The following is a 26,807-nucleotide window of genomic DNA, read 5'->3' as shown; positions in this document are numbered from 1 at the left end:
CTCTTCCCTTCATTGTCCCATCCATCATCTTCCCTCCTTGTTCCCATTCCATTCATCTTCTCCTTGCCATTGCTCCATTCCATTCATTCCTCCATTCTCTCTTGTCCCATTCCAACATCTCTCTCTCCTTGTCCCATTCCATCATCTCTCCCTCCTTGTCCCATTCCAATCATCTCTCCTTCTTGTCCCCAATTTTCATCTGGGCTCTCTTCCTCCTCTGTAAAAAACCCAACAGACAATAGGTTACCTATGAGTCTATAAACAATAGGCTATGAAACAGGTTTAGTACCAATAAGCAAGAAATCCAATGAGTCACCTACTAAACCAGAACTGTTTGACTTCCTTTTATTTCACAATCCTTGACTGGAACATCCTGCTTTTGAATGACTCACTAAATTACTATGGTCAAAAGTCAGTGTGTGTGTGTGTGTGTTACCCTCCAGATGGGGTTCCTTCCACAGCCCTCCCAGCAGCACCGTGTTGACGTTCCACACCCCTGTCACGTACTCCTGCTTCTGACCCTTTAGAGCCTCCATCTTCTGCCTCCGCCTCCTGTCCACACACATTGGTTTGTTAGCTGCTCGCAGTCCTCATAATGTAAGAAACATGATTACAACAAAAAAGAACGGAGAAAAAAAGAACGAAAATAGTGGGGCAGACAGACAGACAGACAGTAAGACAGACAGACAGACTTCTTCCTCTCGTCTCGTCGTAGCTGGAGCAGTCTCCTCCTCTCGTCCTCCTCATCGTCACTATCGCCACTATCGTACAAGTGGAACGCCGCCCACAGGTAGTCAGAGTCCTATTTAGACACAAAGACAGAGAGAGTCCTAGTCAATCACTCTCTGATACCACAAAAATAACTGGACATGTATCCAGTGCTTGAATTGGGCCTGGAAAAAACACTGATATTACACAGGTACTTAAAGAGTGGGAGAAGGGGTTTGCTAGGTTGTTCTCAGGTAACGAAAATGTGGCATATTTTGAGGAAGAATTTTATAAAGACATATGTTCCCTGAAAACTAAACTGGAAAATACAATGTTAAAACCCTCTTATATATGTAACCCGTATTTAAATGAGGAGCTGTCTGTGGCAGAAGTTAAGAAGGTGGTTGACGCTGCAAAATATGGGAAAGCGTTTGGCATTGATGAACTGCCTAATGAGGTTTTAAAATCCCCTAAATTAATTGACGTCCTATATCATTTGCTCCAAATGTGTTTTGAGTACAGTATACTGCCATCCACTTGGTATAAGTCTGTAGTGAATCCCATTCCCAAATCTTCAAAAAATTACCCAAGAGTGCCACTATAGAGGCATAAGTTTAAAGTACAGTTTATACATTATATTTTCATCCATCCTCAACAATAGGCTAATTCGATTTTTGGAGAATCAAAACATTCTTGTAGAAGAACAAAATGGTTTTCGTAAATCCAGAGCCTGTACAGATCATATCTTCTCGGTCTGTACAATAATCAGAAATAGATTACACGAAGAGAAGCCTACATCCAAGCATGTTTCATTGATTTCCAGAAAGCTTTTGATTTTGTAAATAGGGATATTTTAGCCTATAGTTTGTTAAAGACAAGGGTTGACGGGAAATTTGATCACGCAATCCAGTCTCTTTACAAAGTATCAATTGCTTGTGTGCGTGTTAATGAATATGGTACAGATTGGTTTCCACACCCTCGGGTGTAAAACARGGAGACACCTTATCACCGACTTTGTTTGCTTTGTTTATAAATTATTTGGCAAAGAAATTCAACAGTTAAATATTGGAGTAAGATATGATGATGAAATGTTAAGAATCCTTTTATATGCTGATTATATTATTTAGATGGAAGAAACTGAACAAGACCTGCAGAACATGTTATGTGCAGTCAATTGGTGTAAAAGATGGAGACTAACCAGACAAAAACACAGATCATGACTTTTAGAAATCCAAGTACTAAGAGAAGTGTTTTTCACTTCAGTGAGTTTACTAGCAATTATACATATTTGGGTCTTTTTATTGATGAACCTATTACCTTTCTATACGGAACATCAACCCTAGCCGACTCAGGAAGTAGAGTTCTTGGAGGAGTTATGGGAAAAACAAAAACACTGAAAGATATTGGTTATGCTACGTACTCCAAACTGTATCAGACATGCGTGTGTCCTGTTCTGGACTATTCCGCAGGAGTGTGGGGTGCTAAGAGGTATTTTAAAAACGAACACGCCCATAACTTTTTAGGTGTCCACAAGTTTGCACCTTTCCTTGCAATAACTGGGGATATGGGCTGAGAACCCTGTGAGGTGAGATGGAAGGCATGTATGGTGAGACTTTGGAATAGACTGTTGGATATGCCAACTGCCAGAATAGCTAGTAAAGTTTTTCAATGGGATCTATCCATAGGGGGAGCCTGGGCAGCTGAAATGTCCGACCTTTTTCAAGAGTCTGACTGTGAACATCTGTATGAAATCCAGATGAAGGGAGACATATATATGATTGAAAAACAACTGTTGATGCAATATGAAGGAAAAAAATGGGTGGATGAGAACCCAAATTGAGAACCTTTTGTTTGATTAAGGGTGAATTTGTGTGTGAGAGATATATTATGTATAACCTACCTAAAAGCAAGCGATCGCTATGTGCACAGGTAAGATCAGGGATATTGAAACAGGTAAGACCAGGATATTGAAACAGGTCAGATCAGGGATATTGAAACAGGTCAGATCAGGGATATTGAAACAGGTCAGATCAGGGATATTGAAACAGGTCAGATCAGGGATATTGAAACAGGTCAGTATCGTGGTGAAATGGAAGAGGAAAGTAACTATTGTGACCTCAAAGAAATAGAGAAGTAAACTCATTTTAACCTCTATTGCCCTTTCTACCACAATATACGCTTGCTCTTATTCCAGAAAGCACACCCAATATACCCTGGCATTATGTGGCTAAGTGATGAGGAGAAATTGAAATAGTTTTTTGTCCATTGTGTATTTCAGTTTGCAGAATATTTAAATAAAGCCTGGAAAAAAGTAAAAGGGCTACCTATAAAGAAATTGTTTAAAAAATATATATATATATTTAGCTTCTATGTGGTTAATGGTGTGTGTATATATATTGTGTATATGGTTGTCTCCCATATGAATCTTCTCTTTGTGCCAGACAGTGACTTCTGTTTCTTTTTTTCTGTATATGTTATGTATGTATGTATGTATGTATGTATGTATGTATGTATGTATACAGTGTGTATGTATGTATGTATATTATTTTACTGCTCTAGGGATGTAATTTACTATTATGTATTGATTTTTACCTTACTTTTTCTTTCTTTCTTTTTTTAGTGAATTATTGTAATGTTTGTTTATGTGTCAATTAATCCCATAAGGGATGAGTTGCCAATTGGCGATTTGACACGAAAATAAAATGTCATTAATTAATTCAAAGAAGTATTAATTTCATTCGGTACTGAGTACTGGCACCTTGACTTTTCTACTGCTTGAGGTCCAGCAACTCTTATAGAATAATGACTGAAAAGTTCTGGCACCTAAATATAAACAGTACTCAAGCCCAAACGAGTTGTTGAATTGGCACCCATTTTAAATGTCACATTTTATTTGTCAAATGCACAATTATAGTGAAACGCTTAACTTTCAAGCCCTACCCAACAGGGCACAGTATTCAATATAAAAAAAGTAGAACTACTAAAAAACAACAACAAAACACAAAAAATAAATCAAGCCATGTCTATAATAACCTATGGTCCAATTCGAAAGTCTATTGAGATTCATTTGTACACAAACCGGTTGATTTTCTTCTAGTTACTCAATCGATTTTTATGCATTTACTGCCTTCTATTAATTAGAAAGTCTTCTTCTATTTGCTTCCTGTAACTACAGAATGTGTGACCTCTTACCTGATTGGTGATGTATCGGAGGTAGTCCTCGACTGAGAGGTCTGTCTTCCACCACTGCAGCCAGGCCGTGTAGGCCCGGGAATTCTGGTCTTCCGGTTTCTTATGGTCCGCTGGGATCTCGGTCCTTTTCCTGGACACACACACACACACACACACACACACACACACACACACACACACACACACACACACACACACTTTGAGTTACCTTGGGAGAGCTGGTGCTCTCTGTGAGAAAATGTGTTGTATTATGAGAGAGAGCGTGTTAAAGTGGAGTTCAGGTGTTGAGTCAAGTGGGATGTAGGGTACAGTACCTGTGGGACATGGCGTTGGTGTTCTGTCTCTTCAGCTGTGGGTTGATGAACCTCTGGTGGTTCTTCTTCTTCAGACTCCATCTGATGTTGGTCAGGGCTGGCTCTATCATGGGGTCCTATAGGGGAAAGGAACAGATCATTTGGGAGTCAATTCTATTGATATTCAAGAGATTCATTGAAATTCTGGATCAACAATTGCCAATTCAAGAAGGGATTTTTCCTGAATTAAATAAATTCAACAGGCAATGTAAAAGAGYATATCTCACCTCATCGAAGTTGAGATACTGTGTAGATTTACTTTTGGATAACTCCTTATAGACTTCCTTTATTTCTTCCCCGGCAAACAGGTTACGATCCAGCCATTGCACTGAGGAGAGGTCAAGCTGTTTAGAGAAAAAGAGAGAGAACAGGAGAGAGAGAGAGAGCGAGAGAGAGCCAGACCACCATGATGAGGTCATAATGATAGTAACAGTATAAAAGTACCATCATCACACACTGAGTAGTAATAATAACATGTCTATCCTCCGCCTCCTCTGTGACCCACCTCTTTGGTGAGGTTGTTGTAGACGGGTGGGTACGTGTGGATGTTGATGGTGTCGCGGAGAACCCTGTCTGAGACGCGGGCGGCGGCTGTGCGGGCTAGAGAGCCGTGGGACAGGGCTACGTTCTCCACAGCTCCCTGGGGGTGCTCCGGTTCCTCCACTGGCACCCTGTACCTCTCCCTCTTCTCCCCCTCCTCTTCCTGTTTCTAGGATTGGACAAGAATAGATGGGGGGCTATATAGGAAGTATACTATGGTGAGAGAATGTGTGTGCATGTGTGTGTGAGTGTGTGTGCAAGTTCAGTTCACTTTATTGTCCCCGAATGGCAATTTGAGTGTAGCATAAAGACATCCAACATCAAATCATATGATAAAACATAAGTCCAATTACGATATGTTAAGAAGTGTAATTATGCAAGTTGCATAGTCAAAAGTCAATGACAGACCAGGCAGCATGGTTAACCCACTTTAGCATTGCATGGTGCTATTTGTACAAATGCAGAGGTGTGTGTTTTCTACCTGCAGAGTGTGTTCCCTGCCTGCAGAGTGTATTCCCTGCCTGCAGAGTGTATTCCCTGCCTGCAGAGTGTGTTCCCTACCTACAGAGTGTGTTCCCTACCTATAGAGTGTGTTCCCTACCTGCAGAGTGTGTTCCCTACCTACAGTGTGTTCCCTACCTACAGTGTGTTCCCTACCTGCAGAGTGTGTTCCCTAACTACAGAGTGTGGTTCCATACCTGCAGCGTGTGTTCCCTACCTACAGAGTGTGTTCCCTACCTACAGAGTGTTCCCTACCTACAGAGTGTGTTCCTTACCTACAGAGTATGTTCCTACTGAGAGTATGTTCCCTACCTGCAGAGTATGTTCCCTACCTGCAGAGTGTGTTCCCTACTGCAGAGTGTGTTCCTACCTACAGAGTGTGTTCCCTACCTGCAGCGTGTGTTCCCTACCTGCAGAGTGTGTTCCTTACCTGCAGAGTATGTTCCCTACTGCAGAGTGTGTTCCTAACCTGCAGCGTGTGTTCCCTACCTGCAGAGTGTGTTCCCTACCTACAGAGTGTGTTCCCTACCTGCAGCGTGTGTTCCCTACCTACAGAGTGTGTTCCCTACCTGCAGCGTGTGTTCCCTACCTGCAGAGTGTGTTCCCTACTACAGAGTGTGTTCCCTACTAAGTGTGTTCCCTACTACAGAGTGTGTTCCCTACTCACAGAGAGTATGTTCCCTACCTGCAGTGTGTTCCCTACCTGCAGAGTGTGTTCCCTACCTACAGAGTGTGTCCTACCTGCAGAGTGTGTTCCCTACCTGCAGAGTGTGTTCCCTACCTACAGAGTATGTTCCTACCTACAGAGTGTGTTCCTACCTACAGAGTGTATTCCCTACCTGCAGAGTGTGTTCCCTACTGCAGAGTGGTGTTCCCTACCTGCAGAGTGTGTTCCCTACCTGCAGAGTGTGTTCCCTACCTACAGAGTGTGTTCCCTACCTACAGAGTGTGTTCCCTACCTACAGAGTGTATTCCCTACCTGCAGAGTGTGTTCCCTACCTACAGAGTATGTTCCCTACCTACAGAGTGTGTTCCCTACCTACAAAGTGTATTCCCTACCTGCAGAGTTGTGTTCCCTACCTGCAGAGTGTGTGTGAGCTGTTGTAGTTTGGTGGAACTTCTCCACGCCAGGGCCTTGATCAGAGGAGGGAGGTCTGTGTCAGAGTCTGTCACAGCCTGATCCACAATCACTCTGTCCTGTAGCAACCTAGACACATACACACACATAAGAACAAACATACACATGCACACATACACACGCACAAAATACACACACCCAAGCACAAAAATACACACTCTCTCCCACACACACCTCCTGAGGTCGTGGGCAGGGTCAATGGGCTTCTCGATGCTGGAGCAGGGCCCAGTGGCCAGCAGCACCAGGGGGGACTTGGGTCTGGCAGGCAGGGCCTCCATCTCCAGCTCCTCCAGGAGAGTCTCCCTCTGCAGGTCTGGCATGGAACTACACCCCTGGGTGCTCACAAAAATAACTCCATAAAATATTACTCATAAAAAGAACCAAATAAGTTATGACTTGTAAATAATAACCATCCTGTATGCATGTCTTCAGGGACCAGTTTGAGTGGGTGTGAATAGTATATGATGTGTATAGTATAGTGGAACTATACCAATACCTTTAGTCTGGTGTAGCCATGGTAATACATGCTGGGTTCCTCATCTGACTGTGAAACATTGGCCAAGCTGGCCCGCGCTGCATCTAAACACACACACATATCACTACTACTAGTACTAACAAACAATTGTTTGTCATTGTCACAAGTGTACTTGACTATGTGTGTGTGTGCCCGTCTGTGTGAGAGAAAGAGAGAGAAAGCGAGCGAGATAGAGACAGAGAGAGAGAAAGAGAGAGACAGAGAAAGCGACAGAGCAATAGAGAGAAAAGAGCAAGAGAGATAGCAAGCCTTTGTTGGTGATCAGCTCCAGGTGGCAGGGCATCAGGTCATAGACCTGCTCCAGGTCCATGTCCCCCATCTTCTCAGTCATCTGACAGACAGACAGGGAGAGAGAAGGGAACACCTCAGCTCCCTGTAGCTTTACCACAGACACACACACACCAAAACAGCAGAGAAGCAAGTGTACACACACATTCACACGCATGGAGACACACACACCCACACAGAAAGATGTAGGTACCGCATACACACAGACAGACACACACACACACACAAACCAACACACACACACAACACACACTCTCTCTATCCCTCTCTCTTTCTCTGTCTCTCACCTCTCGGAGGTCCCTCTCCATAGGGTTTTTGCCCTGCCTGATGGCACCACTCTTCTTGCAGCCAGCCTTGGTCTGCAGAGTCAGACCAAAGTCCAGTTTGCATGGCAGCGCTGTGTGTGTCTCCATCGCCCCCTTCAGGTCGCGTCCGGCAGCTCTGGGTCTCTCAGCGCTCAGCCGGGCTCTCCGCGTAGCCTTGATCCCTGCCGCTACGCTGCGTCTGATCGAGTGGACGTTTAAACTGCAGAGAAAGAATAACCGTTAGCAATAAGGAGAACAATAACAACAACCAATTGTATTTACAGCTGCTTGGTGAGTTTGCACTTATCGACAAAAGGTGGATGATCGATAATTCAAGTAACGAGCTTAGCATGCAGGTTTGACTATAAGAATTTGTAAATATTGGTTTAAAGAAGCTAGAGATGTTGATTTGAGGACCTTTGATCCCCCCTAGGAAATAATGGAGCTCGGGGAAACCTCACTCACAGGCTGGTGCAGTCTATGGACATCTGGGCCCCCAGGCGGCTGCGGTTGGCCTGGTCACTGAAGACGGCGCGGCGCCTCAGCCTGTCCAGCAGGTGGAGATAGTTGAGGTAGAGCTCCTGGCAGATGCGGAGCACCTCCTGGCACGTCTCCGCCTGCAGCTGCATGTTCTCCTCCTGGTTCAGCGTGGGCTCGTCCATCAGCCCCTTCAGGTCCTGCCAGATCAGGCCCAGCTCTGATGTCATCACCGCCACCTTGGGGGGGGGGGAGTCACAGAGTGTTTTGGGTGGGTGGGGGCTGTGTGTGTGTGTCAGTGTTCCATCCATCTATCTATCCAACCATCCATCCATTTAGTAGATGCTTAGGAGAGTGTATAGTGTCTCCTAATGGAGTGGCTCACCAGAGCTTGCTGATCCTCCACAGGGGTGGAGTGGAGCACGGAATGCTCCTGGATCCTGTACTGCAGCTGCTGACACATGTCGGCCAGGGAGGTGGGGTTGGTCTTCACGCCCTCTGACACCGACGGGGACACTGGCCTCTCCTCCTGGACCCTGTCTGGGAGGAACAACACACCCAGGACGTGTGTACATACCTTTCATTCTCCTGTATCACCTCCATTCAAAAAAACGATAAACATATTTTGTTTTGGCATCATAAAAGAGGTGTGGGGCATGTGGATAGAGAAAATAAACTGTGTAGATCGACACCCTGTTTGTATTTTCAGGTCAGCCCTGTAAATGAATAGGCCTAGACTTTAGAATTTGGGTGGGTAAAACTATCTACACATCCTTTTGTTGATTCAAATAACTCAAAGGCCTCATGCAACAATCACGGATCAACAACAAGGCACCAGGCTGTCTTCCCTCAAACAGCTTTAGATCCCCACACACCTGCCCTCTTCTCTCCCTCGGGTTTGGACTGGAAGAAGAGGGACAGTGGCCCCAGGATGCTGTGGTATCTCTGCTGGATGTCCTGGGTGCAGGCCACCATCTGTGTCATGGAGGTCAGCATGTCCTGGTCGTCTGTCACCCGTCGTTTGGCCTCCGCCGCTCGGGAGAGGCGGCCCACCACTTTCATTTTGCCACCGCTCATCCCCTCACTGTTTGACATAGACAGCAAAGAAGCCTTGGTATACACTGGTCTGAAGAGCTTGAATGAGCAACTCTCTGGTTTCAGGATATGACATGACACTTTTGGACATGCATGCTCACCTGGGTCCAGGTTCAGACCTCTCTTGGTTCATACACATACAGTAGCTACATGATGCACAGTGCACACAAAGATATGCATTTCTGTACCCGCTGCCTGTTATGATTCAGATTTTCAGGCTGTCATTTTTCATTTATGGTAACTTTGTAAACCAAATATCTAGCCACCCACATGGGCACAGACGTCAGTTCAACGTCTGGTTTTGATTTACATTTGGTTGAGTTGTCAACTAACGTGAATGGAACGTGAAATCAACAAAAAATGTCACCATGTCATTGGATTTAGGTTAATTAAACGGCATCACATAAARATTTTCAATAAAAAGACGTGGAAACAACGTTTATTCAACCAGTTTTTACCCAGTGGGTAGCTCCCACCTTGAACGGCAATGCGCAGTCTTTACAGCAATGCTCTGTACTAACTAACGTAGCTAGCTAACATTAGCTAGCCAGGAAGAAATGGAAGTTGGAACTTTGTTTGACAAGTGAGCTCTAAAAATTATATAAAATTAAACGAAAATACTACTTGAATTTGTCATAATTTGGAGAATACMTAAATAATTGTTAATTCATATTAATAGATAAGAAACATAACTTGCTGTACCTTTAGCTACCATTATTTCCTCATAGCCTGTTTCAGGAGGGACGCGTTGCTTGGAAACGCAAGTACTCACCAGTGATGTATACAATCCCTGGACTGCATTATGTGAATTGGCCACTGAGAGGCTTTTGAAGCCACAGGTCAGTCATATTGGCCCTCCCCAGAAGGAGCAGTCCTCCATAGGATAGGAATGAATGGAATTCTACATTATTTTTTTGTTGTAGTGGGGACAGTAATATTAGAACTTTAAAACAAAAAAAAATACACTTTAAGGAAATGGTTTTTATATTTAGCTCACATATAATTTAAAAAGTATGCATTAAAAGGGGGGGGRGGGGGGGTGCCAAGATGGAGGAGAGATGGCTTCAAAACAGTGCCCTCAGTCACTGCAGCAGAGAGGGGACAGGACCTGACAGCAGCTGATTTGTCAGGTCACTGGAGTTCTTCTGTAATCTAACAGCAAGGAATGTTCCTTCTAGTTACATTCCTTGTCCGATTGTAATCTATACAATCTATGCCCTTTGCAGGTATTACAACTGTCTTTGATTGATGTGTCTGTATGTAGATGTAACAGGGTTCTATTGGTGATTCCCCTTGCCACTTTATTGTTAAGCCAATGGGTTTTTGGTTTTAGTTTTGTCTTCTCTTCACCTACTCAACATGGCATCTTATTGGCTGGTTTGCGTAGCTTGCTTACGAGGGAGGATGTTTCAGTTAGAATCGTCCAAGTGAACAAGCACCAAACCAGCGGTCAGTTGTTGGTTGCAAAGCACTGTACGTCAAAATGGATTTTTATACTCCCAAGTGATGATTTCAATGTACAATTTATATCAATTTGTTTGTAAATGTTATTCGAACATCACACATAAGATGCAGCGTTTTATGGTGAATATTTGTTGTAGAGAATTCCCGCTAATACTAGCTAGCAACTTACTGTGTCTGGTGGGGGGGTTCGTATATTTTGTACAGTGCGTGAGTGCAGAGTTGGTGAGCCGTGCATTGCATGACGTGCAATTCTGTGCTGTTCCTATCAGAATAAAGCTCCATGACTGGTGCTACAAGTTGGGAGTTCGTGTCGATGATTGATTGTACACAATGCAAGAAGAGTACTGTTACATAGACAACTATTTTCAATAAACACACAGGTCACTGCTAGACAAATAATTAGGTACTGCATGAGAGTTTATTGTATTATAGCTGCATTACATGAGAAGATAAAAATGTATTTATTCAAGTTAATTTTAAAAGCTAACAACATACAATGTTTATAAGTTTTAGACATTTCAAAACATCTTCAGCACCTCTAATGACGAGTTCTAAACCAAAGATAGATATTACATAAAATGTCCAGAAATATACAGCTGTTGGATAGCTTTTAGGGAAATATAGGTTATAGAAGGACAACTAATACTGGTACCTTGAAGATATAAAGCAAGCGACTTAATAAATGCACTGACACAAATAACAAAACAAAAATCTCCATTAAGTCACATTCAAACAACCCAACAAAATTACTGAATACTATGCAAGGGCTAACATACAAAACATTTTCCAACGAATGTTAACACTAAATAAAACATGCATTATATTTATCTCCAAAAGGTCAGAATCCATCAGGATTAGTGATTCCATAACCATATCAATTAATCAGTCCCCCCCCTAAAAAGTTATATATTAATTAAGTCTACTAATTTAGCTCAAGTGATTTAAACATGTCTTCGACATGTTGGAAAGCAACAATTAAAACAAGTCTCTTGTTTTCATTCAAGATGACATTTCCCTAGCCCTAACCAGTTTAATGGCGAATTATCACAAGCCGACATAAGTTAAAAAACAACTTTTTATATTTCTATTCAAATGGTGGCACTTCAATGAATAGGCTAATGGCATGAATAATATAGCATTTTGTGTTCTGGATTTGTCAACGTGTAACAAACAGTTATAGATCAACTTTATTTAACCTACGCTCTGCACAGCATAAAGCATATGAAATGTGATGTTATAAAAATGGGCGACATGATTATAAATATATAGGCCTTTCCCTTTTGTCATAAAGTCTATGAAATGTGTATAAATGTTCTTTGTAACAGTAGCACTTCATGAACATTCTACCCTTTTCCGATGACACCCTCCAAAATAACAACAGGAGAATGGATGTCGAGCACTCCCTTCCATGCGAACGCAGATTCACAACATACCCGAATCTAACTAAAAAGGACCTTGGGAAAGGTTCCTCACACAAAACACTAGGGTCAGTTTTTAGGTATGAATCTACACAAAATCTAACAGATCAGGTCAGGTGTCACAAAGCAGATGTCGCAATACACGACAGTGGGAGGAGGTGGATTAGTCAAAGCTTGGACGTGCACCACAATCGCTCGTTGTCATTTTCCTGACGCACCTCTAATACACGTACCCCGACGTTCTAGGCAAAACGTAGCTGTGATACTACTTCATCTAAAGCCTAAGGGAAGGAGGGTTAGGGATAGGGGAGCGATTGCAGCATCAAGGAATCAGAACGACCACTGGGGGGGGGGGTGGATTTAGCTAGCTGCTAAGTCTTTCCTTTCTTTGCCCCTTTTTCAAATAAGGTGTTGTCAGCTCCAGCTTTGGATTGCTCCTGGCTCGGTAGGTGGGTTGGCGGTCCTAGTTGGAGTTCACAGGGTTCTGTATGCTGGGGTCCTGAGGTGCGGTGGCTGCCGGTGGAGGCGCCTCGTTACTGAAGAGCAGGGTCTTGAGGATCATCATGTAGAAGGGGCTGTAGACCTGCTTGTTGAAGTTGACCAGGCTTACGAAGGTGACCGCCAAGGAGGTGAGCTCTGGTTGGATCAGGGCCAGGCCTCCGGGCGTCGGGGGCGGATTCACGTGAGAGTTGGGCGTGGCGAGGAGCACCCGGAAGTACTGCTGGACCCTTCCCTCTGGAGAGGAACGGAGAAGAGGCACAGAACAAACAAAGTGATCAGAAAAACAGGCACGAGACAATTGTGAGCTATTCAAGCAATTCAATAAACTGGAGCAAAATTTCACACAATGTACAATTACACAGTCCATTCAGAAAGTATTCAGACCCCTTCATCCACATTTTGTTACGTTACAGCCTCATTCTAAAATTGATAACATTTGATATTAAATCCTCATCGATCTACAAACATACCCCATAATGACTGAGCGAAAAACCAGGTTTAGAAATGTGCAGGAACGACAGCAGGATCTGTTCATAGTAAATGGTTTCAAAAAATTAAGGAAAGAAACAGAAATACCTGATTTGAATAAGTATTCAGACCCTTTGCTATGAAACTTGAAATTGAGCACAGGTGCATCCTGTTTCCATTGATCATCCTTGAGATGTTTCTATAACTTGGAGTCCACCTGTGGTAAATTCAACTGATTGGACATGATTTGGAAAGGCACACACCTGTCTATATAAGGTCCACAGTTGACAGTGCATGTGTAACGGATGTGAAATGGCTAGCTAGTTAGCGGGTACGCGCTAATAGCGTTTCAATCAGTTACGTCACTTGCTCTGAAACCTAGAAGTAGTGTTGCCCCTTGCTCTGCAAGAGCCGTGGCCTTTGTGGAGCGATGGGTAACGATGCTTCGTGGGTGACTGTTGTTGATATGTGCAGAAGGTCCCTGGTTCGCGCCCGGGTATGGGCGACGTACTAAGTTATACTGTTACATTGATGCTGTTGACCCGGATCACTGGTTGCTGCGGAAAAGGAGGAGGTTGAAAGGGGGGTGAGTGTAACGGATGTGAAATGGCTAGCTAGTTAGCGGGTACGCGCTAATAGCGTTTCAATCAGTTACGTCACTTGCTCTGAAACCTAGAAGTAGTGTTGCCCCTTGCTCTGCAAGGGCTGCGGCTTTTGTGGAGCGATGGGTAACGATGCTTCGTGGGTGACTGTTGTTGATATGTGCAGAAGGTCCCTGGTTCGCGCCCGGGTATGGGCGAGGGGACGGTTTAAAGTTATACTGTTACACGTCAGAGCAAAAACCAAGCCATGAGGTCGAAGGAATTGACAGAAGAGCATCGAGACAGGATTGTGTCAAGGCACCGATCTGGGGAAGGGTACCAAAACATTTCCGCAGCATTGAAGGTCCCCAAGAACACAGTGGCCTCCATCATTCTTAAATGGAAGAAGTTTGGAACCACCAAGACTCTTCCTAGAGCTGGCTGCCCCAGCCAAACTGAGCAATCGGGGGAGAAGGGCCTTGGTCAGGGAGGTGACCAAGAACCCGATGTTCACTCTGACAGTGCTCCTCTGTGGAGATAGGAGAACCTTCCAGAAGGACAACCTTCTGTAGCACTCCACCAATCAGGCCTTTATGTTAGAGTGGCCAGACGGAAGCCACTCCTCAGTAAAAGGCACATAACAGCCCACTTGGAGTTTGCCAACTGGCACCTAAAGGACTCTCAGACCATGAGAAACAAGATTCTCTGGTCTGATGAAATCAAGATTGAACTCTTTGGCCTGAATGCCAAGCGTCACGTCAGGAGGAAACCTGGCACCATCCCTACGGTGAAGCATGGTGGTGGCAGCATCATGCTGTGGGGATGTTTTTCAGCAGCAGGGACTGTGAGACTAGTCAGGATAAGGGAAAGATGAATGGCGCAAAGTACAGAGAGATCCTTGATGAAAACCTGCTCCAGAATGTTCAGGACCTCAGACTGGGGTGAAGTCTCTGAATGACCTTGAGTGGCCCAGCCAGAGCTCGGACTTGAACCCAAACAAACCTCTCTAGAGACCTGAAAATAGCTGTGCAGCGACGCTCCCCATCCAACCTGACAGAGCTCATGAGGATCTGCAGAGAAGAATGGGATAAACTCCCCAAATACTGGTGTGCCAAGCTTGTAGTGTCATACCCAAGAAGACTCAAGGCTGTAATCGCTGCCAAAGGTGCTTCAGAGTACTGAGTAAAGGGTCTGAATACTTATGTAAATGTGATATTTCCGTTTTTTTATTTGTTATAAATTTACAAAATAAAAAMAATTATTAAACTGTTTTGTCATTTTGGGGTATAGTGTGTAGATTGATGAGCAAAAAAAAAMCGATTTAATCAATTTTAGAATAAGGCTGTAACGTAACAAAATGTGGAAAAAGTCAAGGGGTCTGAATACTTTCCGAATGCACTGGAGCTTGGCTGAGAACATTGCATTAAATATATCAAATTAAATAGTTAGTGAGCCATGTCAGGCCCTCAGGTGTCGTTTTGCTTACCCACAAGACTGCGGATAGGGTTGTTTTCCTGGGTGATGCTGGTGATCTGGCCCTTGAGTGTGACCTGGAGTTCTGGGGGCAAGGCTGGGTAGTTCCTCTCAGTCAGGGACTTGTTGAGCTCACAGCAGATCTGACCACTGACGTTCCCCAGAGCCTCTGACAGGTTAAAGTCCCTGCAGAGTGGAGGAAGTCAGTCTCAATTTTCAAATTGAAATGTATGTTTGTGTGTGTTATGTAGAACCTACGGCCTGTGCATGCCCTCCAGGAGCACGCTGGCCATCCTCTTGAGGCGCTCGGCCAGTGCGGGCAGCCCCGAGATGGGCCCTCCGATGGCACTGTAGACAATGAGCAGCACGGAGGCCACGGCCTTTAGCAGCTGGAGCCTCCGCTGGAGCTCCCGCAGACGCACCTCGTCTGTCATCAGGGTCTGAGTGTGTTAAACACACACACACACACAGAGACTCAAATGGCCTTCACATATAGGGACGAATCATCAACTTAAATGACATTTTTACTTAGTCTCCCATTGACATCAATGCATGACTAAATGAACATTTGACATTAGTGGAAGTTAGGATTCACCCCATGGAGACTAGATTTTAGAAAATGGTAATTTAATAGACCTGTGGTTGTAAGTTGGTTGAGAGAGATGGTACCTTCTTTCAGACACTTGTATTCATATGGAATTCACACACATTTAAAGACACACAAAGAAACCCTCTAGGTAATAGTCTATATGCAAATAAACACCACAAATTCATTAGACCAAGAAGTATAATACACAGAAACCAACCCCTGTCAACATCCTCATTACCTCTATTTACACACACATTTCCTCTGTGAACATTCAGCAACACCCTCGTCACTTGACAAACACACTGAATGTCACCTTTTCTTAATAACAAAAGTCAAGTAATCCAATGGCAATCATGATATGTCTTGAATAAGCAAATAATTATTTTGAAACCGTCTGTGTACTAAGACACTGACACACACTCCAACCCACCTCAGGCAGTGGGCTCTTGTGGTAGTCCCAGGTGAGGATGCGGATGAATCCACTGTTGAAGACCAGGAGGGGACTTGGCAGGGCTTTCCCCGCCTTCCCATGGCCGTTGGGCTGCTCCACGGTTGGCATGGAGAAAAGCACTTCCTCCAGAGAGGACTTGATCCACTCAGTGGTATGGTCCAACGCACCTGAGGAAGTTAGGACAGTAATTTGTATGGCATTTAATAGTGATTGACATCTTTCATTTAATGATGTAGAGAAATCACACCCACGCTTCACATGCTGTACATACCACAAATCAAACATTCCCTAATACCATAAAGCAGTACAGGCACCTAATTTAGGTCCCAGGAGCACACCACGTTCCAGGAGCACACCCTGTTCCAGGAGCACACCACGTTAAAAAATGAATGAATACTATGCTGACCTTTAGGCAGTCAACGGTCAAATGGATTTGTAAAGGAACAGGGAAATGATCCAAACGTCAGTCCATTGCCAATAAAATGTTCCTCATAAACAAAGGTTAATAACAACGCAGACTCACTGGGAGTCTTCTCCACGATGCTCTGGAACTTGGCCCGCTCATACTCCACTGACTGCCTCTGCAGATCGGGCCGCAGGCTCTGGATGGTAAAGTTCACCATGTCCATCTTCATCAGGTCCAGCACCCGGAAGATCTCCCTGCTCAATGTAATAACACTCTCAAAACGAATGCTTTGGATTTGGCTCCAGAAGAAACACCTAGTGACTTGCCTCAACATCTGTACTTCTAGCTTTGGAGTTTTAAAAGGATCAATTGAATTTACCAAAGGTGGACTTCAATTAAGTTAGAAACCTCTCAAGGATGATCAATGGAAACAGAATACATCTGAGCTCAATTTCGATTCTCATAGCAAAGGGTGTGAATACTTACCTAAATAAGGTATTTTTTTATATATTTATTTTCTGCTTTCGCTGCTTTCGCTTTGTCATTGTGGTATTGTGTCGATTGAATACATTTTATTTAATCCATTTTAGAATATGGATGTAAAGTAACAAAATGTGGAAAAAGTCAAGGGGTCTGAACACTTTCCAAATGCACGGTAGCTTTAGAGAGCCAAAAGGATCCAATGGATGCCGGCCATTTATGGGGATGGCTACAATTATCCAAATAAATATTCACAAGGGTTGGAAACAAAACTTTGCCCAAACGTACTTGAACATCGACACAACGTTGTCGGGGTTCTCGCAGAGCTTCTTGACCTCGTCGTCGCGGACCGGGGCGCACAGCTTGCCCATGATGGTGACGATGTAAGAGGCCAGGCCCTGTATGTCCACCGCTTCCTTGTCCGCCTGCTGGCGAATCAGAGCCATGTCCAGCACCTCCAGAATCTGAGTCCGCAGCCGATTGGCTCCCGGGCTCAGGAACGACAGCAGGATCTGTTCATAGTAAATGGTTTCAAAAAATTAAGGAAAGAAACAATATATAGCTAGAAGATATCAATCTTAAAAGCTATTAGCCCATTTTAAATACATCCTTCTTGAGTACATTCACAATACACAATTGGACAGGTGAAAGAACGGAATCCACTACATAACTGTTGCTTATGTCAGATTTGTGTCAGATCAGTGATTACTGCTCAGGGAGTTGGAAGACTTTGAAAACGTATAATTTCTAACAGGGTCATCTTCCTGAAAAGATAAGCTTTCCAACCATGGATTCATCAAGATTGATAGAGGGGAAAAGGGCCAAAGCTCACCTCTCTGATCTCCTCCAGCAGTTTGATGGCGTGCTCATACTCTGGTGGGTCATCATTCAGCTCAGACTCCAGGCTATCCCAGAAGGCCTTGTGAACTATATCTTTGACTTGCTTCTCCAAACTGAAAAKGAGAATTGAATATCATCAGTTGTCAATTGGCATTTGAGTAGCCCAAGTGATGGCCATGTTCACTGGGYGTSCATTTTGAGSTGGTAGGTACCTGTTCTGAGGTAGGTGGGGCTGCTCCACAYGGAAGTCACGGTTGACGATGATCTCGTGGGCCAGGGTCAGGTTGGACAGGTCCCGGGCAGAAGACATGACATCATCCAGTGTTATAGTTTTGGGCGGGCTGGCTGTAAATAGGGGGCATAGATTTTTTAAAATAAGAACAAAAACAGTGTTGAGAGTAACCATTTTGGCATTTGAAAGCTCAACCAAAGTGGGGAGAGGGTACACAGTGTTGCATTCCAATTCTCTATACTCCTCCAAAAGTGATGACAACACCAATCCAATGTTTTTAAATCAATGATGGGAAGTGTGCAAGTGCACACTTTCTGGAAAACGGTAGGAAATGGAAATGCAATTTTTAGAGTGACATTTTAACAAGCAGTCCTACTAGACAGGGAGGAAGGAGATCTACTCACAGGAGGGCGAGCTGTGCTTGCTGCTGGAGCAGTCACTGGTGAAGCTCTGGCGGGAGCAGTCAAAGTCGCTGGCAGACGTGATGCTGTTACAGCGGTCCGACGACGACTCGGCGTCGCTGCTGGCGTCCTCGCTGCCAGTGGTGGACATGGAGGTGGGCCGCTCGTCAGTCCCAGGCATGGCGGACTAGCGCTGCAGGCAGGCACAGCAGTCATGCATGCATGTATAAATGCAGCATTATTTAAGCCTACATGAGTACTGTAACATGTGGTTTGAATGCACTGGAATGTACCCACAAGTTTCTCTTATGGAAAAATAAGGGGCTTCTAAGTCTTGTGTAGTGGGGGTCAGGCAGTTGTAGCCAGAGCCTTGAGTTTGAGCTTACATTCATTATCTAGCTATGTAGCCTATAAAAGGCTCTGGACTAACCATTAGCTAGTTTAACCTAGCTTAACCTCCCTTTCCAAAGTCTGAGGTCCCCCAAGAAAAACAATTGCACTACCTTACTGAAGACACTACTCCGATCTTTCAACTGCCTCTTTTTGGTTTGGTGTGTTACCATTACCATGTGTGTGTGTGTGTGTGTTTTTTCCTGTGTTCCTGTTGCTAGGAGAGGCAGGGTGTAAAACACCACAGGACAGTATAACAGCTGTTAGGCCAGAGTGGCCATGGAAACAGGAGGGCCATCCACTTGTGCCCCAGTTAAGATAAAAGGATCAACACACACACAATTTCCAAAATGATTCAGACATTAGTTGACTTAAAAGATGGTGCTGATAAAAAAAGAGGGATATTATTACCATAGTTCAGCCTACTTCTGCAATAACAAAACAAAGGGACAGTGTTATGAATGGGATTAAATGCGTCTCCAGGGTAACATGATAACAGCGGGATGCTCAGCCAACCGTCCACAGATCCAGTTACACTTCACGGCTTAGTTGAACAGGGTAATCATTCTCGTGTACCGCACGTCGTCCAAGCAACATAAAGGCACCCTTCCAGCCATCCCGTCATTGAGATCAAGTAAACAACTTGGCCTACACTTTTTAGAACAATAAGTGTTGTTGAGGCAAAGCACTTGAATTTAGGCCAATAGTTTAAAAATGGACCTTAAAACATTCCAATTCACTATGTCGAACTACTAGGCCAACATGCCAAATACAGAAGACACAGAATCAGACGTGTGTTGCCCTGTTGGGCTATCTGGCAAAGAAAACACCAACAACTCCAGTCCAGAGAGCTAGGTGGTGCTTCCTTCTTATGGAGGAAGGCTGTGACTTTATAGTCTATGCCTGTGTGTAGTCTCAGTCATGACCTTCATCGTCATTCTCCTGTCAGACATGGCAAGGTCATAACCCATATCTCAACGGTCACAAGAGAAAGGGAACGTCTGAAGTTGTTTGATACAGTGCATCCGGAAAGCATTCAGACCCCTTCACTTTTTACACATTTTGTTCCGTTACAGACTTATTCTAAAATGGATTAAATTGTTTCCCCCCTCAATCTACACACAATACCCCATAATGACAAAGCAAAATCAAGTTGTAGAAACACCTCAAGGATGATCAATGGAAACAGGATGGACCGGATCTTCATTTCAAATCTGATAGCAAAGTGTCTGAATACTTATGTAAATAAAGTATGTTTTTTTATTTTTAATATATTTGCATTATTTTTTTTTAAACTGTTTTCTCTTTGTCATTATGGGGTACTGTGTGTAGATTGAGGGGGAAAAAATATTTATTTAATTTTAAAACAAGGCTGTAATGTAACAAAATGTGGAAAAGGTCAAGGGGTCTGAATACTTTCCGAATGCACTGTATTTGCTTTCTAGATCAGCCCATGTTTATTGTGATRCCTGAAGTGATGTGCCCAGTCCTACTAATGAAGGATAAATAGGCAGGTGATTCAGAGAGAATTCATAAAGCAAATGCAAGTCAAAGCATTTAAAAATTACTGCATCCCATTAGCTTGCTTAGACACAGAGGGATTGATAAGGCAACCCAGCACAAGGATCTACGCTGAACTTATCATTATAAAAACAAATCTTCCAAGGAACATGTGTGCGCCTAAATAGAAAAATGTTGGCGCACACAAAGACATTTAGGAGCACAATGGAAAATAGTTGAGGTAATAAAGCTAGAATAATTTATATTTCTAGGCACACTGGTGCTCCTAAATTTAAATTCCAGGTCGCACAGMAACATATTTAGGCGCATGTGTGAGTAAAATGGTTGCACTGTAGAGCCCTGAACCAGGAGGAAAAGGAACTGTACATAGGGTTACAGAGCAGGGATTGAGATGAAGGTCTGAAAGGCATTCGCCCATCGGCCAAGTCAGGAGTATTTTGAATGGCCGAAGATTATGATCAAGTATGATCATTTCAAGCTATTTTCCCCTAGACAGGAACCAGAGAAACTAGAAAGACCAGACAACTGGAATTCTTAGCATTTTGGTTGTTAACAGTAAAAATAATATCAAATGCCCATTGTGACAACCACAGAGCAGGCTCAACTTGCACGGCTGCTCAGGTCACTTGCACTGGGAAATACGGTAACCGTTAATGTCAATCCCTGCAGAGCAACTGACACTTCACCACCACTTGACACTGCACAGTGGATATAAATAGCCTAGGATATGTCTATTACTGTAGTTAGGCGAGTTAGTTCGATATGATCACATTACAATCACAAAGCGTCCTGTATCCACATGAAGACAAAATAGCTACCCTTGTGTGTGCAGTGCACAGACTATATCAGTGAACAACTGTGGGGAAAATAGCTTTCCATTACAACGCTGTCATTGGTTGATTCCCCATCGCTTTGTCTAAACAGACTGTTACCATGGTTATGCCATGGATTAGCAGTCTGACYGAAGTTGCCCTAAAAAAGACGCAGTAGGCTCTACAAGCCAGGATGTTGAATTAAATTATATTTACACTTACTTTACCAGTTGTACATGCTGTTGATCCTTTTGGAGTTAGGTGATGGAGATAGGGTATCCACAGGAAAGGGTTGTTTACCCAACTTTTTGCGGTGTCGGTAGTTTCTGTAACTTGTATTTTCAAAAATCAGCAGACAACTGGTAAAGTACAGTCGTGGCCAAAAGTTGAGAATGACACAAATATTAATTTTCACAAAGTCTGCTGCCTCAGTTTGTATGATGGCAATTTGAATATACTCCAGAATGTTATGAAGAGTGATCAGATGAATTGCAATTAATTGCAAAGTCCCCCGTTGCCATGCAAATGAACTGAATCCCCCCAAAAACATTTCCACTGCATTTCAGCCCTGCCACAAAAGGACCAGCTGACATGTCAGTGATTCTCTCGTTAACACAGGTGAGAGTGTTGACGAGGACAAGGCTGGAGATCACGCTGTCATGCTGATTGAGTTTGAATAACAGACTGGAAGCTTCAAAAGGAGGGTGGTGCTTGGAATCATTGTTCTTCCTCTGTCAATCATGGTTACCTGCAAGGAAGCATGTGCCGTCATCATTGCTTTGCAGAAACGGGCTTCACAAGCAAGGATATTGCTGCCAGTAAGATTGCACCTAAATCAACCATTTATCGGATCATCAAGAACTTCAAGGAGAGCGGTTCAATTGTTGTGAAGAAGGCTTCAGGGCACCCAAGAAAGTCCAGCAAGCGCCAGGACCGTCTCCTAAAGTTGATTCAGCTGCAGGATCGGGGCACCACCAGTACAGAGCTTGCTCAGGAATGGCAGCAGGCAGGTGTGAGTGCATCTGCACACACAGTGAGGCGAAGACTCACTCTCTCCAGGAAAAACATCAGGGACAGACTGATATTCTGCAAAGGTACAGGGATTGGACTGCTGTCATTTTCTCTGATGAATCCCCTTTCCGATTGTTTGGGGCATCCGGAAAAAAGCTTGCCGGAGAAGACAAGGTGAGCTCTACCATCAGTCCTGTGTCATGCCAACAGCAGAGCGTCCTGAGACCTCCCATGTGTGGGGTTGCTTCTCAGCCAAGGTAGTGGGATCACTCACAATTTTGCCTAAGAACACAGCCATGAATAAAGAATGGTACCAACACATCCTCCGAGAGCAACTTCTCCCAACCATCCAGGAACAGTTTGGTGACGAACAATGCTTTTTCCAGCATGATGGAGCACCTTGCCATAAGGCAAAAGTGATAACTAAGTGGCTCGGGGAACAAAACATCAATATTTTGGGTCCATGGCCAGGAAACTCCCCAGACCTTAATCCCATTTGTGGTCAATCCTCAAGAGGCGGGTGGACAAACAAAAACCCACAAATTCAGACAAACTCCAAGCATTGATTATGCAAGAATGGGCTGCCATCAGTCAGGATGTGGCCCAGAAGTTAATTGACAGCATGCCAGGGCGGATTGCAGAGGTCTTGAAAAAGAAGGGTCAACACTGCAAATATTGACTCTTTGCATCAACTTCATGTAATTGTCAATAAAAGCCTTTGACACTTATGAAATGCTTGTAATTATACTTCAATATTCCATAGTAACATCTGGCAAAAATATCTAAAGACACTGAAGCAGCATACTTTGTGGAAATTAATATTTGTGTCATTCTCAAAACTTTTGGACACGACTGTACAGTACCAGTCAAAACTTTGGACAAACCTACTCATTCCAGGGTATCTTTATTTTTACTATATTGTAGAATAATAGCGAAGACATCACAACTATGAAATAACACATATGGAATCATGTAGTAACCACAACAAGTGTTTGAACAATTCTAAAAAAAAATTTGGGGGGGGATTCTTCAAAGTAGCCACCCTTTGCCTTGACAGCTTTGCACACTCTTGGCATTCTCTCAAACAGCTTCATGAGGTAGTCACCTGGAATGCAATTCAATTAACAGGTGTGCCTTATTAAAAAGTTCATTTGTGGAATTTCTTTCCTTCTTAATGCGTTTGAGCCAATCAGTTGTGTTGAGACAAGGTAGGGTGGTATACAGAAGATAGGGCTTTTTGGTAAAAACCAAGTCCATTTTATGGCAAGAACAGCTCAAATAAGCAAGGAAAAATGACAGTCCATCATTACTATTAAGACATGAAGGTCAATCAATGAAAGAAAATGTGCAGTTGCAAAAACCATCCAGCGCTATGATGAAACTGACTCTCATGAGGATCGCCACAATAAAGGAAGACCCAGAGTTACCTCTACTGCAGAGGATAAGTTCATTAGAGTTACCAGCCTCAAATTGCAGCCCAAATAAATGCTTCTCAGAGTTCAAGTAACAGACACATCTCAACATCAACTGTTCAGAGGAGACTGTGTGAATCAGGCCTTCGTGGTTCAAACTAGAAGCACAAGCATTTCGCTACACTCACATTAACATCTGCTAACCATGTGTATGTGACAATAAAACATGTATTTGATTGAATTGCTGCAACAAAAAAACACTACTGAAGGACACCAATAAGAAGAGACTTGCTTGGGCCAAGAAACACGAGCAATGGATATTAGACCGGTGGAAATCTGTCCTTTGGTCTGATGAGTCCAAATTTGAGATCTTTGGTTACAACCGCTGTGTCTTTGTGAGACGCAGAGTAGGTGAACAGATCTCCGCATGTGTGGTTCCCACCGTGAAGCATGGAGGAGGAGAAGACGTGATGGTGTGGGGGTGCTTTGCTGGTGACACTGTCAGTGATTTATTTAGAATTCAAGGCACACTTAACCAGCATGGCTACCACAGCATTCTGCAGCAATAGGCCATCCTATCTGGTTTGCGCTTAGTGGGACTATCATTTGTTTTTCAACAGGACAATGACCCAACACCCCTCCAGGCTGTGTAAGGGCTATTTGACCAAGAAGGAGAGTGATGGAGTGCTGCATCAGATGACTTGGCCTCCACAATCACCCAACCTCAACCCAATTGAGATGGTTTGGGATGAGTTGGACCGCAGAGTGAAGGAAAAGCAGCCAACAAGTGGACAGCATATGTTGGAACTCCTTCAAGACTGTTGGAAAAGCATTCCAGGTGAAACTGGTTGAGAGAATGCCAAGCGTGTGCAAAGCTGTCATCAAGGCAAAGGGTGGCTACTTTGAAGAATCTAAAATACAACATGTTTTTACTTGTTTAACACTTTTGGTTACTACATGATACCATGTGTTATTTCATCGTGTGTCTTCACTATTAAAAATAAAGAAACCCCCTTGAATGAGTAGGTGTCCAAACTTTTGAATGATACTGTACATTCAAATTAAGTATATTCAAACGTTTGAGGGAATGTTCACAAAAAGTGAGCCTGCATGTTAGAGACGGATTCATTCACTCTCGGATTCGTAGAGGCTATCCGTCGCTCAGCCCTACAAGGCTGGTTACAGCAAAGGGCATCCTCAGTTAAACTGCAATACACTGTACGAGCTGCATGCACAAAACAATATATCCACACACGCGTCACTGATAAGTACACGTGATCCTGCAGCACCAAAACAAGAGAGCTGGACAAGACTGAGAAGAGAGCTGCTTGTGCCAAAAGAAACGCAAGACAATAACTATGTCGCTGAAGTGGTTTTAATTGATTGCAAAGCATGTTGATCCTYGCATCTAGTTACACAGGGAGACTTGTACTGAAGCTACCAACTCCAATTAAAATGTCGCTACAAGCAATAGTTGTTATTGTTACGGATGAAGTTACAAGCGCGATCGTGCAAGCGTAGCAGGCTAACGACGTTAGATTAATCTGACAAGGAGCTAAATGGCCTTTTAACAGCTAGAAGATATACATTGTTATTCATTTATTTGTAAACAACAATGCTAACGCTAAATCACCCATTTCTAATGGGTTCAAGTTTGTAACTAACGTTACGATTACATACATCCAGCTCAATCACACCAACAAGGATAAACATGACCCAAACAATACATTGGTAACTAGCAACATCATAGTATAGGTGACTGTTGACAAGCTCAAAGGGTTTCGCTATCTAGCTAAGTTCCCAACTAGCATGTGCTAATGCTAACAAAAATATACGTCGAAATATAGCTATGTTTTACCTTTTTCACGTCTCCGCCGTGGGAGACTAGGTTATACACCAGAAGAGTGGTTTGTAAAGGAGGTTGAGTCTAGTTAGCTGACGGCACTTTAGTATTTTTAAAGGTCCAAGACCACAGCTGGCTTGCTGTTCGATTTGGGCTAAACCGTTCAGTAGCGGTGGGGGGTACTTTGTTGGGCAACGTTAATACAAACCTAAACCGTATATACAAACAGCAATTTATGGATAGATAGCTATCATTATATAACGAATACATGTTTCATTCATCTCAATATATGGTATTATCCCCGGATTTAGCTCACTGAAAGAAAATATCCACTTCGATATATGACACGTCCATTGTTTACAGTACAAGTACCTCCCTTTCCTTCTCGATGAATGGTAGGCTCTGCTTCACATGGGACTTCTTTGTTTACGGATGTGATGTTTGTGAAAGATTAAATACATTTTTACAAAACATTCAACAATACATGATGACACATACATTGTTTTTTATATTTAGTATCCAGTACATGACATATCGAACGTGTTATCTGGGATCCTTGGGGCGTCCCTACCCCTAAAACCCTATCCAAAGATTTATAACTAACCCCTAAGCATTTTACATTACAACTTCAATAGGGGAGGGGTTAGGGACGTCCCAGGGACCCTGTTTAACCGTGTGGAAAATTACTCTCACAACTTTACTTGTCACCTCCCCTTTTCAAGGATACTCAAAGCCACAGTAAGGACACAACCAGTTGATTTATTTTTTACATTTGACCTTTATTTAACTAGGCAAGTCAGTTAAGAACAAATTATTATTTATAATTGCGGCCTACCCCGGCCGATCCCGGATAACACTGGGCCAATTGTGCACCACCCTATGGGACTCCCAATCACGGCCGGATGTGATACAGCCTGGAGTCAAACCAGGAACTGTAGGAACACCTCTTGCACTGAGATGCAGTGCCTTAGACCGCTGCGCCACTCGTCTGTGCTGTGCAGTAAGGTTGTATGGTTTCTTTTGTTTTGTGCTGGTAGGTAAACAATGCAAAAACATATACATGCAAAAGGATTGCTCCGTTTAACCAGCAGAAAAACTACAATGGCCCAATCTCCTATATGGGCATTGGTGAATGAGGGCATATTCTGAACTGATCAACCAGGTGGAAATGATGTGGCTCCTGTGAGGCTGTCAACATTAATTTTGTAAACTTGATTTTCAAATCTACTAAATACTTATTTTTTATTTATTTATTGTATTTACCCTATTTATTGCAAGTATTTTTTTCTCACATCCATTCCAATTCTAACAATAGAGAACAGTATCATCATGTTAATGGTCAGCATTTTACATGACATGATGTATGTAGACAGCATTTTACA

At 43.4% G+C, this 26,807-nt stretch overlaps 2 protein-coding genes across 5 annotated transcripts in view; both read right to left on the bottom strand.

Annotated features, from left to right (window-relative positions):
• ccdc87 (coiled-coil domain containing 87) overlaps nt 1–9,132 on the bottom strand; it is an 18,205-nt gene extending 9,073 nt beyond the window's left edge. The window contains 15 exon segments of the mRNA XM_024012910.2: nt 193–217; nt 437–552; nt 693–802; nt 3,901–4,030; nt 4,215–4,330; nt 4,481–4,597; nt 4,759–4,962; nt 6,375–6,501; nt 6,607–6,764; nt 6,929–7,011; nt 7,217–7,298; nt 7,543–7,780; nt 8,026–8,276; nt 8,423–8,577; nt 8,913–9,132. Of these exon segments, the coding sequence (XP_023868678.2) occupies nt 193–217; nt 437–552; nt 693–802; nt 3,901–4,030; nt 4,215–4,330; nt 4,481–4,597; nt 4,759–4,962; nt 6,375–6,501; nt 6,607–6,764; nt 6,929–7,011; nt 7,217–7,298; nt 7,543–7,780; nt 8,026–8,276; nt 8,423–8,577; nt 8,913–9,132 (2,132 nt within the window).
• A 1,863-nt stretch (nt 9,133–10,995) lies between these two features.
• On the bottom strand, nt 10,996–25,773 carry LOC111981556 (T-complex protein 11-like protein 2). 4 transcript variants are annotated; one of them, XM_024012892.3, is made up of 11 exons: nt 25,441–25,767; nt 21,382–21,491; nt 18,440–18,629; nt 18,016–18,148; nt 17,796–17,916; nt 17,252–17,475; nt 16,601–16,737; nt 16,057–16,244; nt 15,296–15,477; nt 15,051–15,223; nt 10,996–12,749 (listed from the first exon to the last, which is right to left on the bottom strand). In XM_024012892.3, the coding sequence occupies exons 3-11, from the start codon at nt 18,615–18,617 to the stop codon at nt 12,478–12,480; spliced, it is 1,608 nt and encodes a 535-aa protein (XP_023868660.1). In that variant the 5' UTR covers nt 18,618–18,629; nt 21,382–21,491; nt 25,441–25,767; the 3' UTR covers nt 10,996–12,477. The 4 variants fall into 4 exon arrangements, with proteins under 4 accessions (XP_023868660.1, XP_023868652.1, XP_023868643.1 ...); XM_024012884.3 differs by having other exon boundaries at nt 21,382–21,485; XM_024012875.3 differs by lacking the exon at nt 21,382–21,491 and having other exon boundaries at nt 25,441–25,766.
• Between the last annotated feature and the right edge of the window lie 1,034 nt (nt 25,774–26,807).

Source organism: Salvelinus sp. IW2-2015, linkage group LG3 (assembly GCF_002910315.2).
Source record: "Salvelinus sp. IW2-2015 linkage group LG3, ASM291031v2, whole genome shotgun sequence".
Classification (NCBI taxonomy): domain Eukaryota; kingdom Metazoa; phylum Chordata; class Actinopteri; order Salmoniformes; family Salmonidae; genus Salvelinus; species Salvelinus sp. IW2-2015.
Note: the sequence above shows the minus strand (reverse complement) of the source record. Positions and strands in the feature narration are given on the sequence as shown.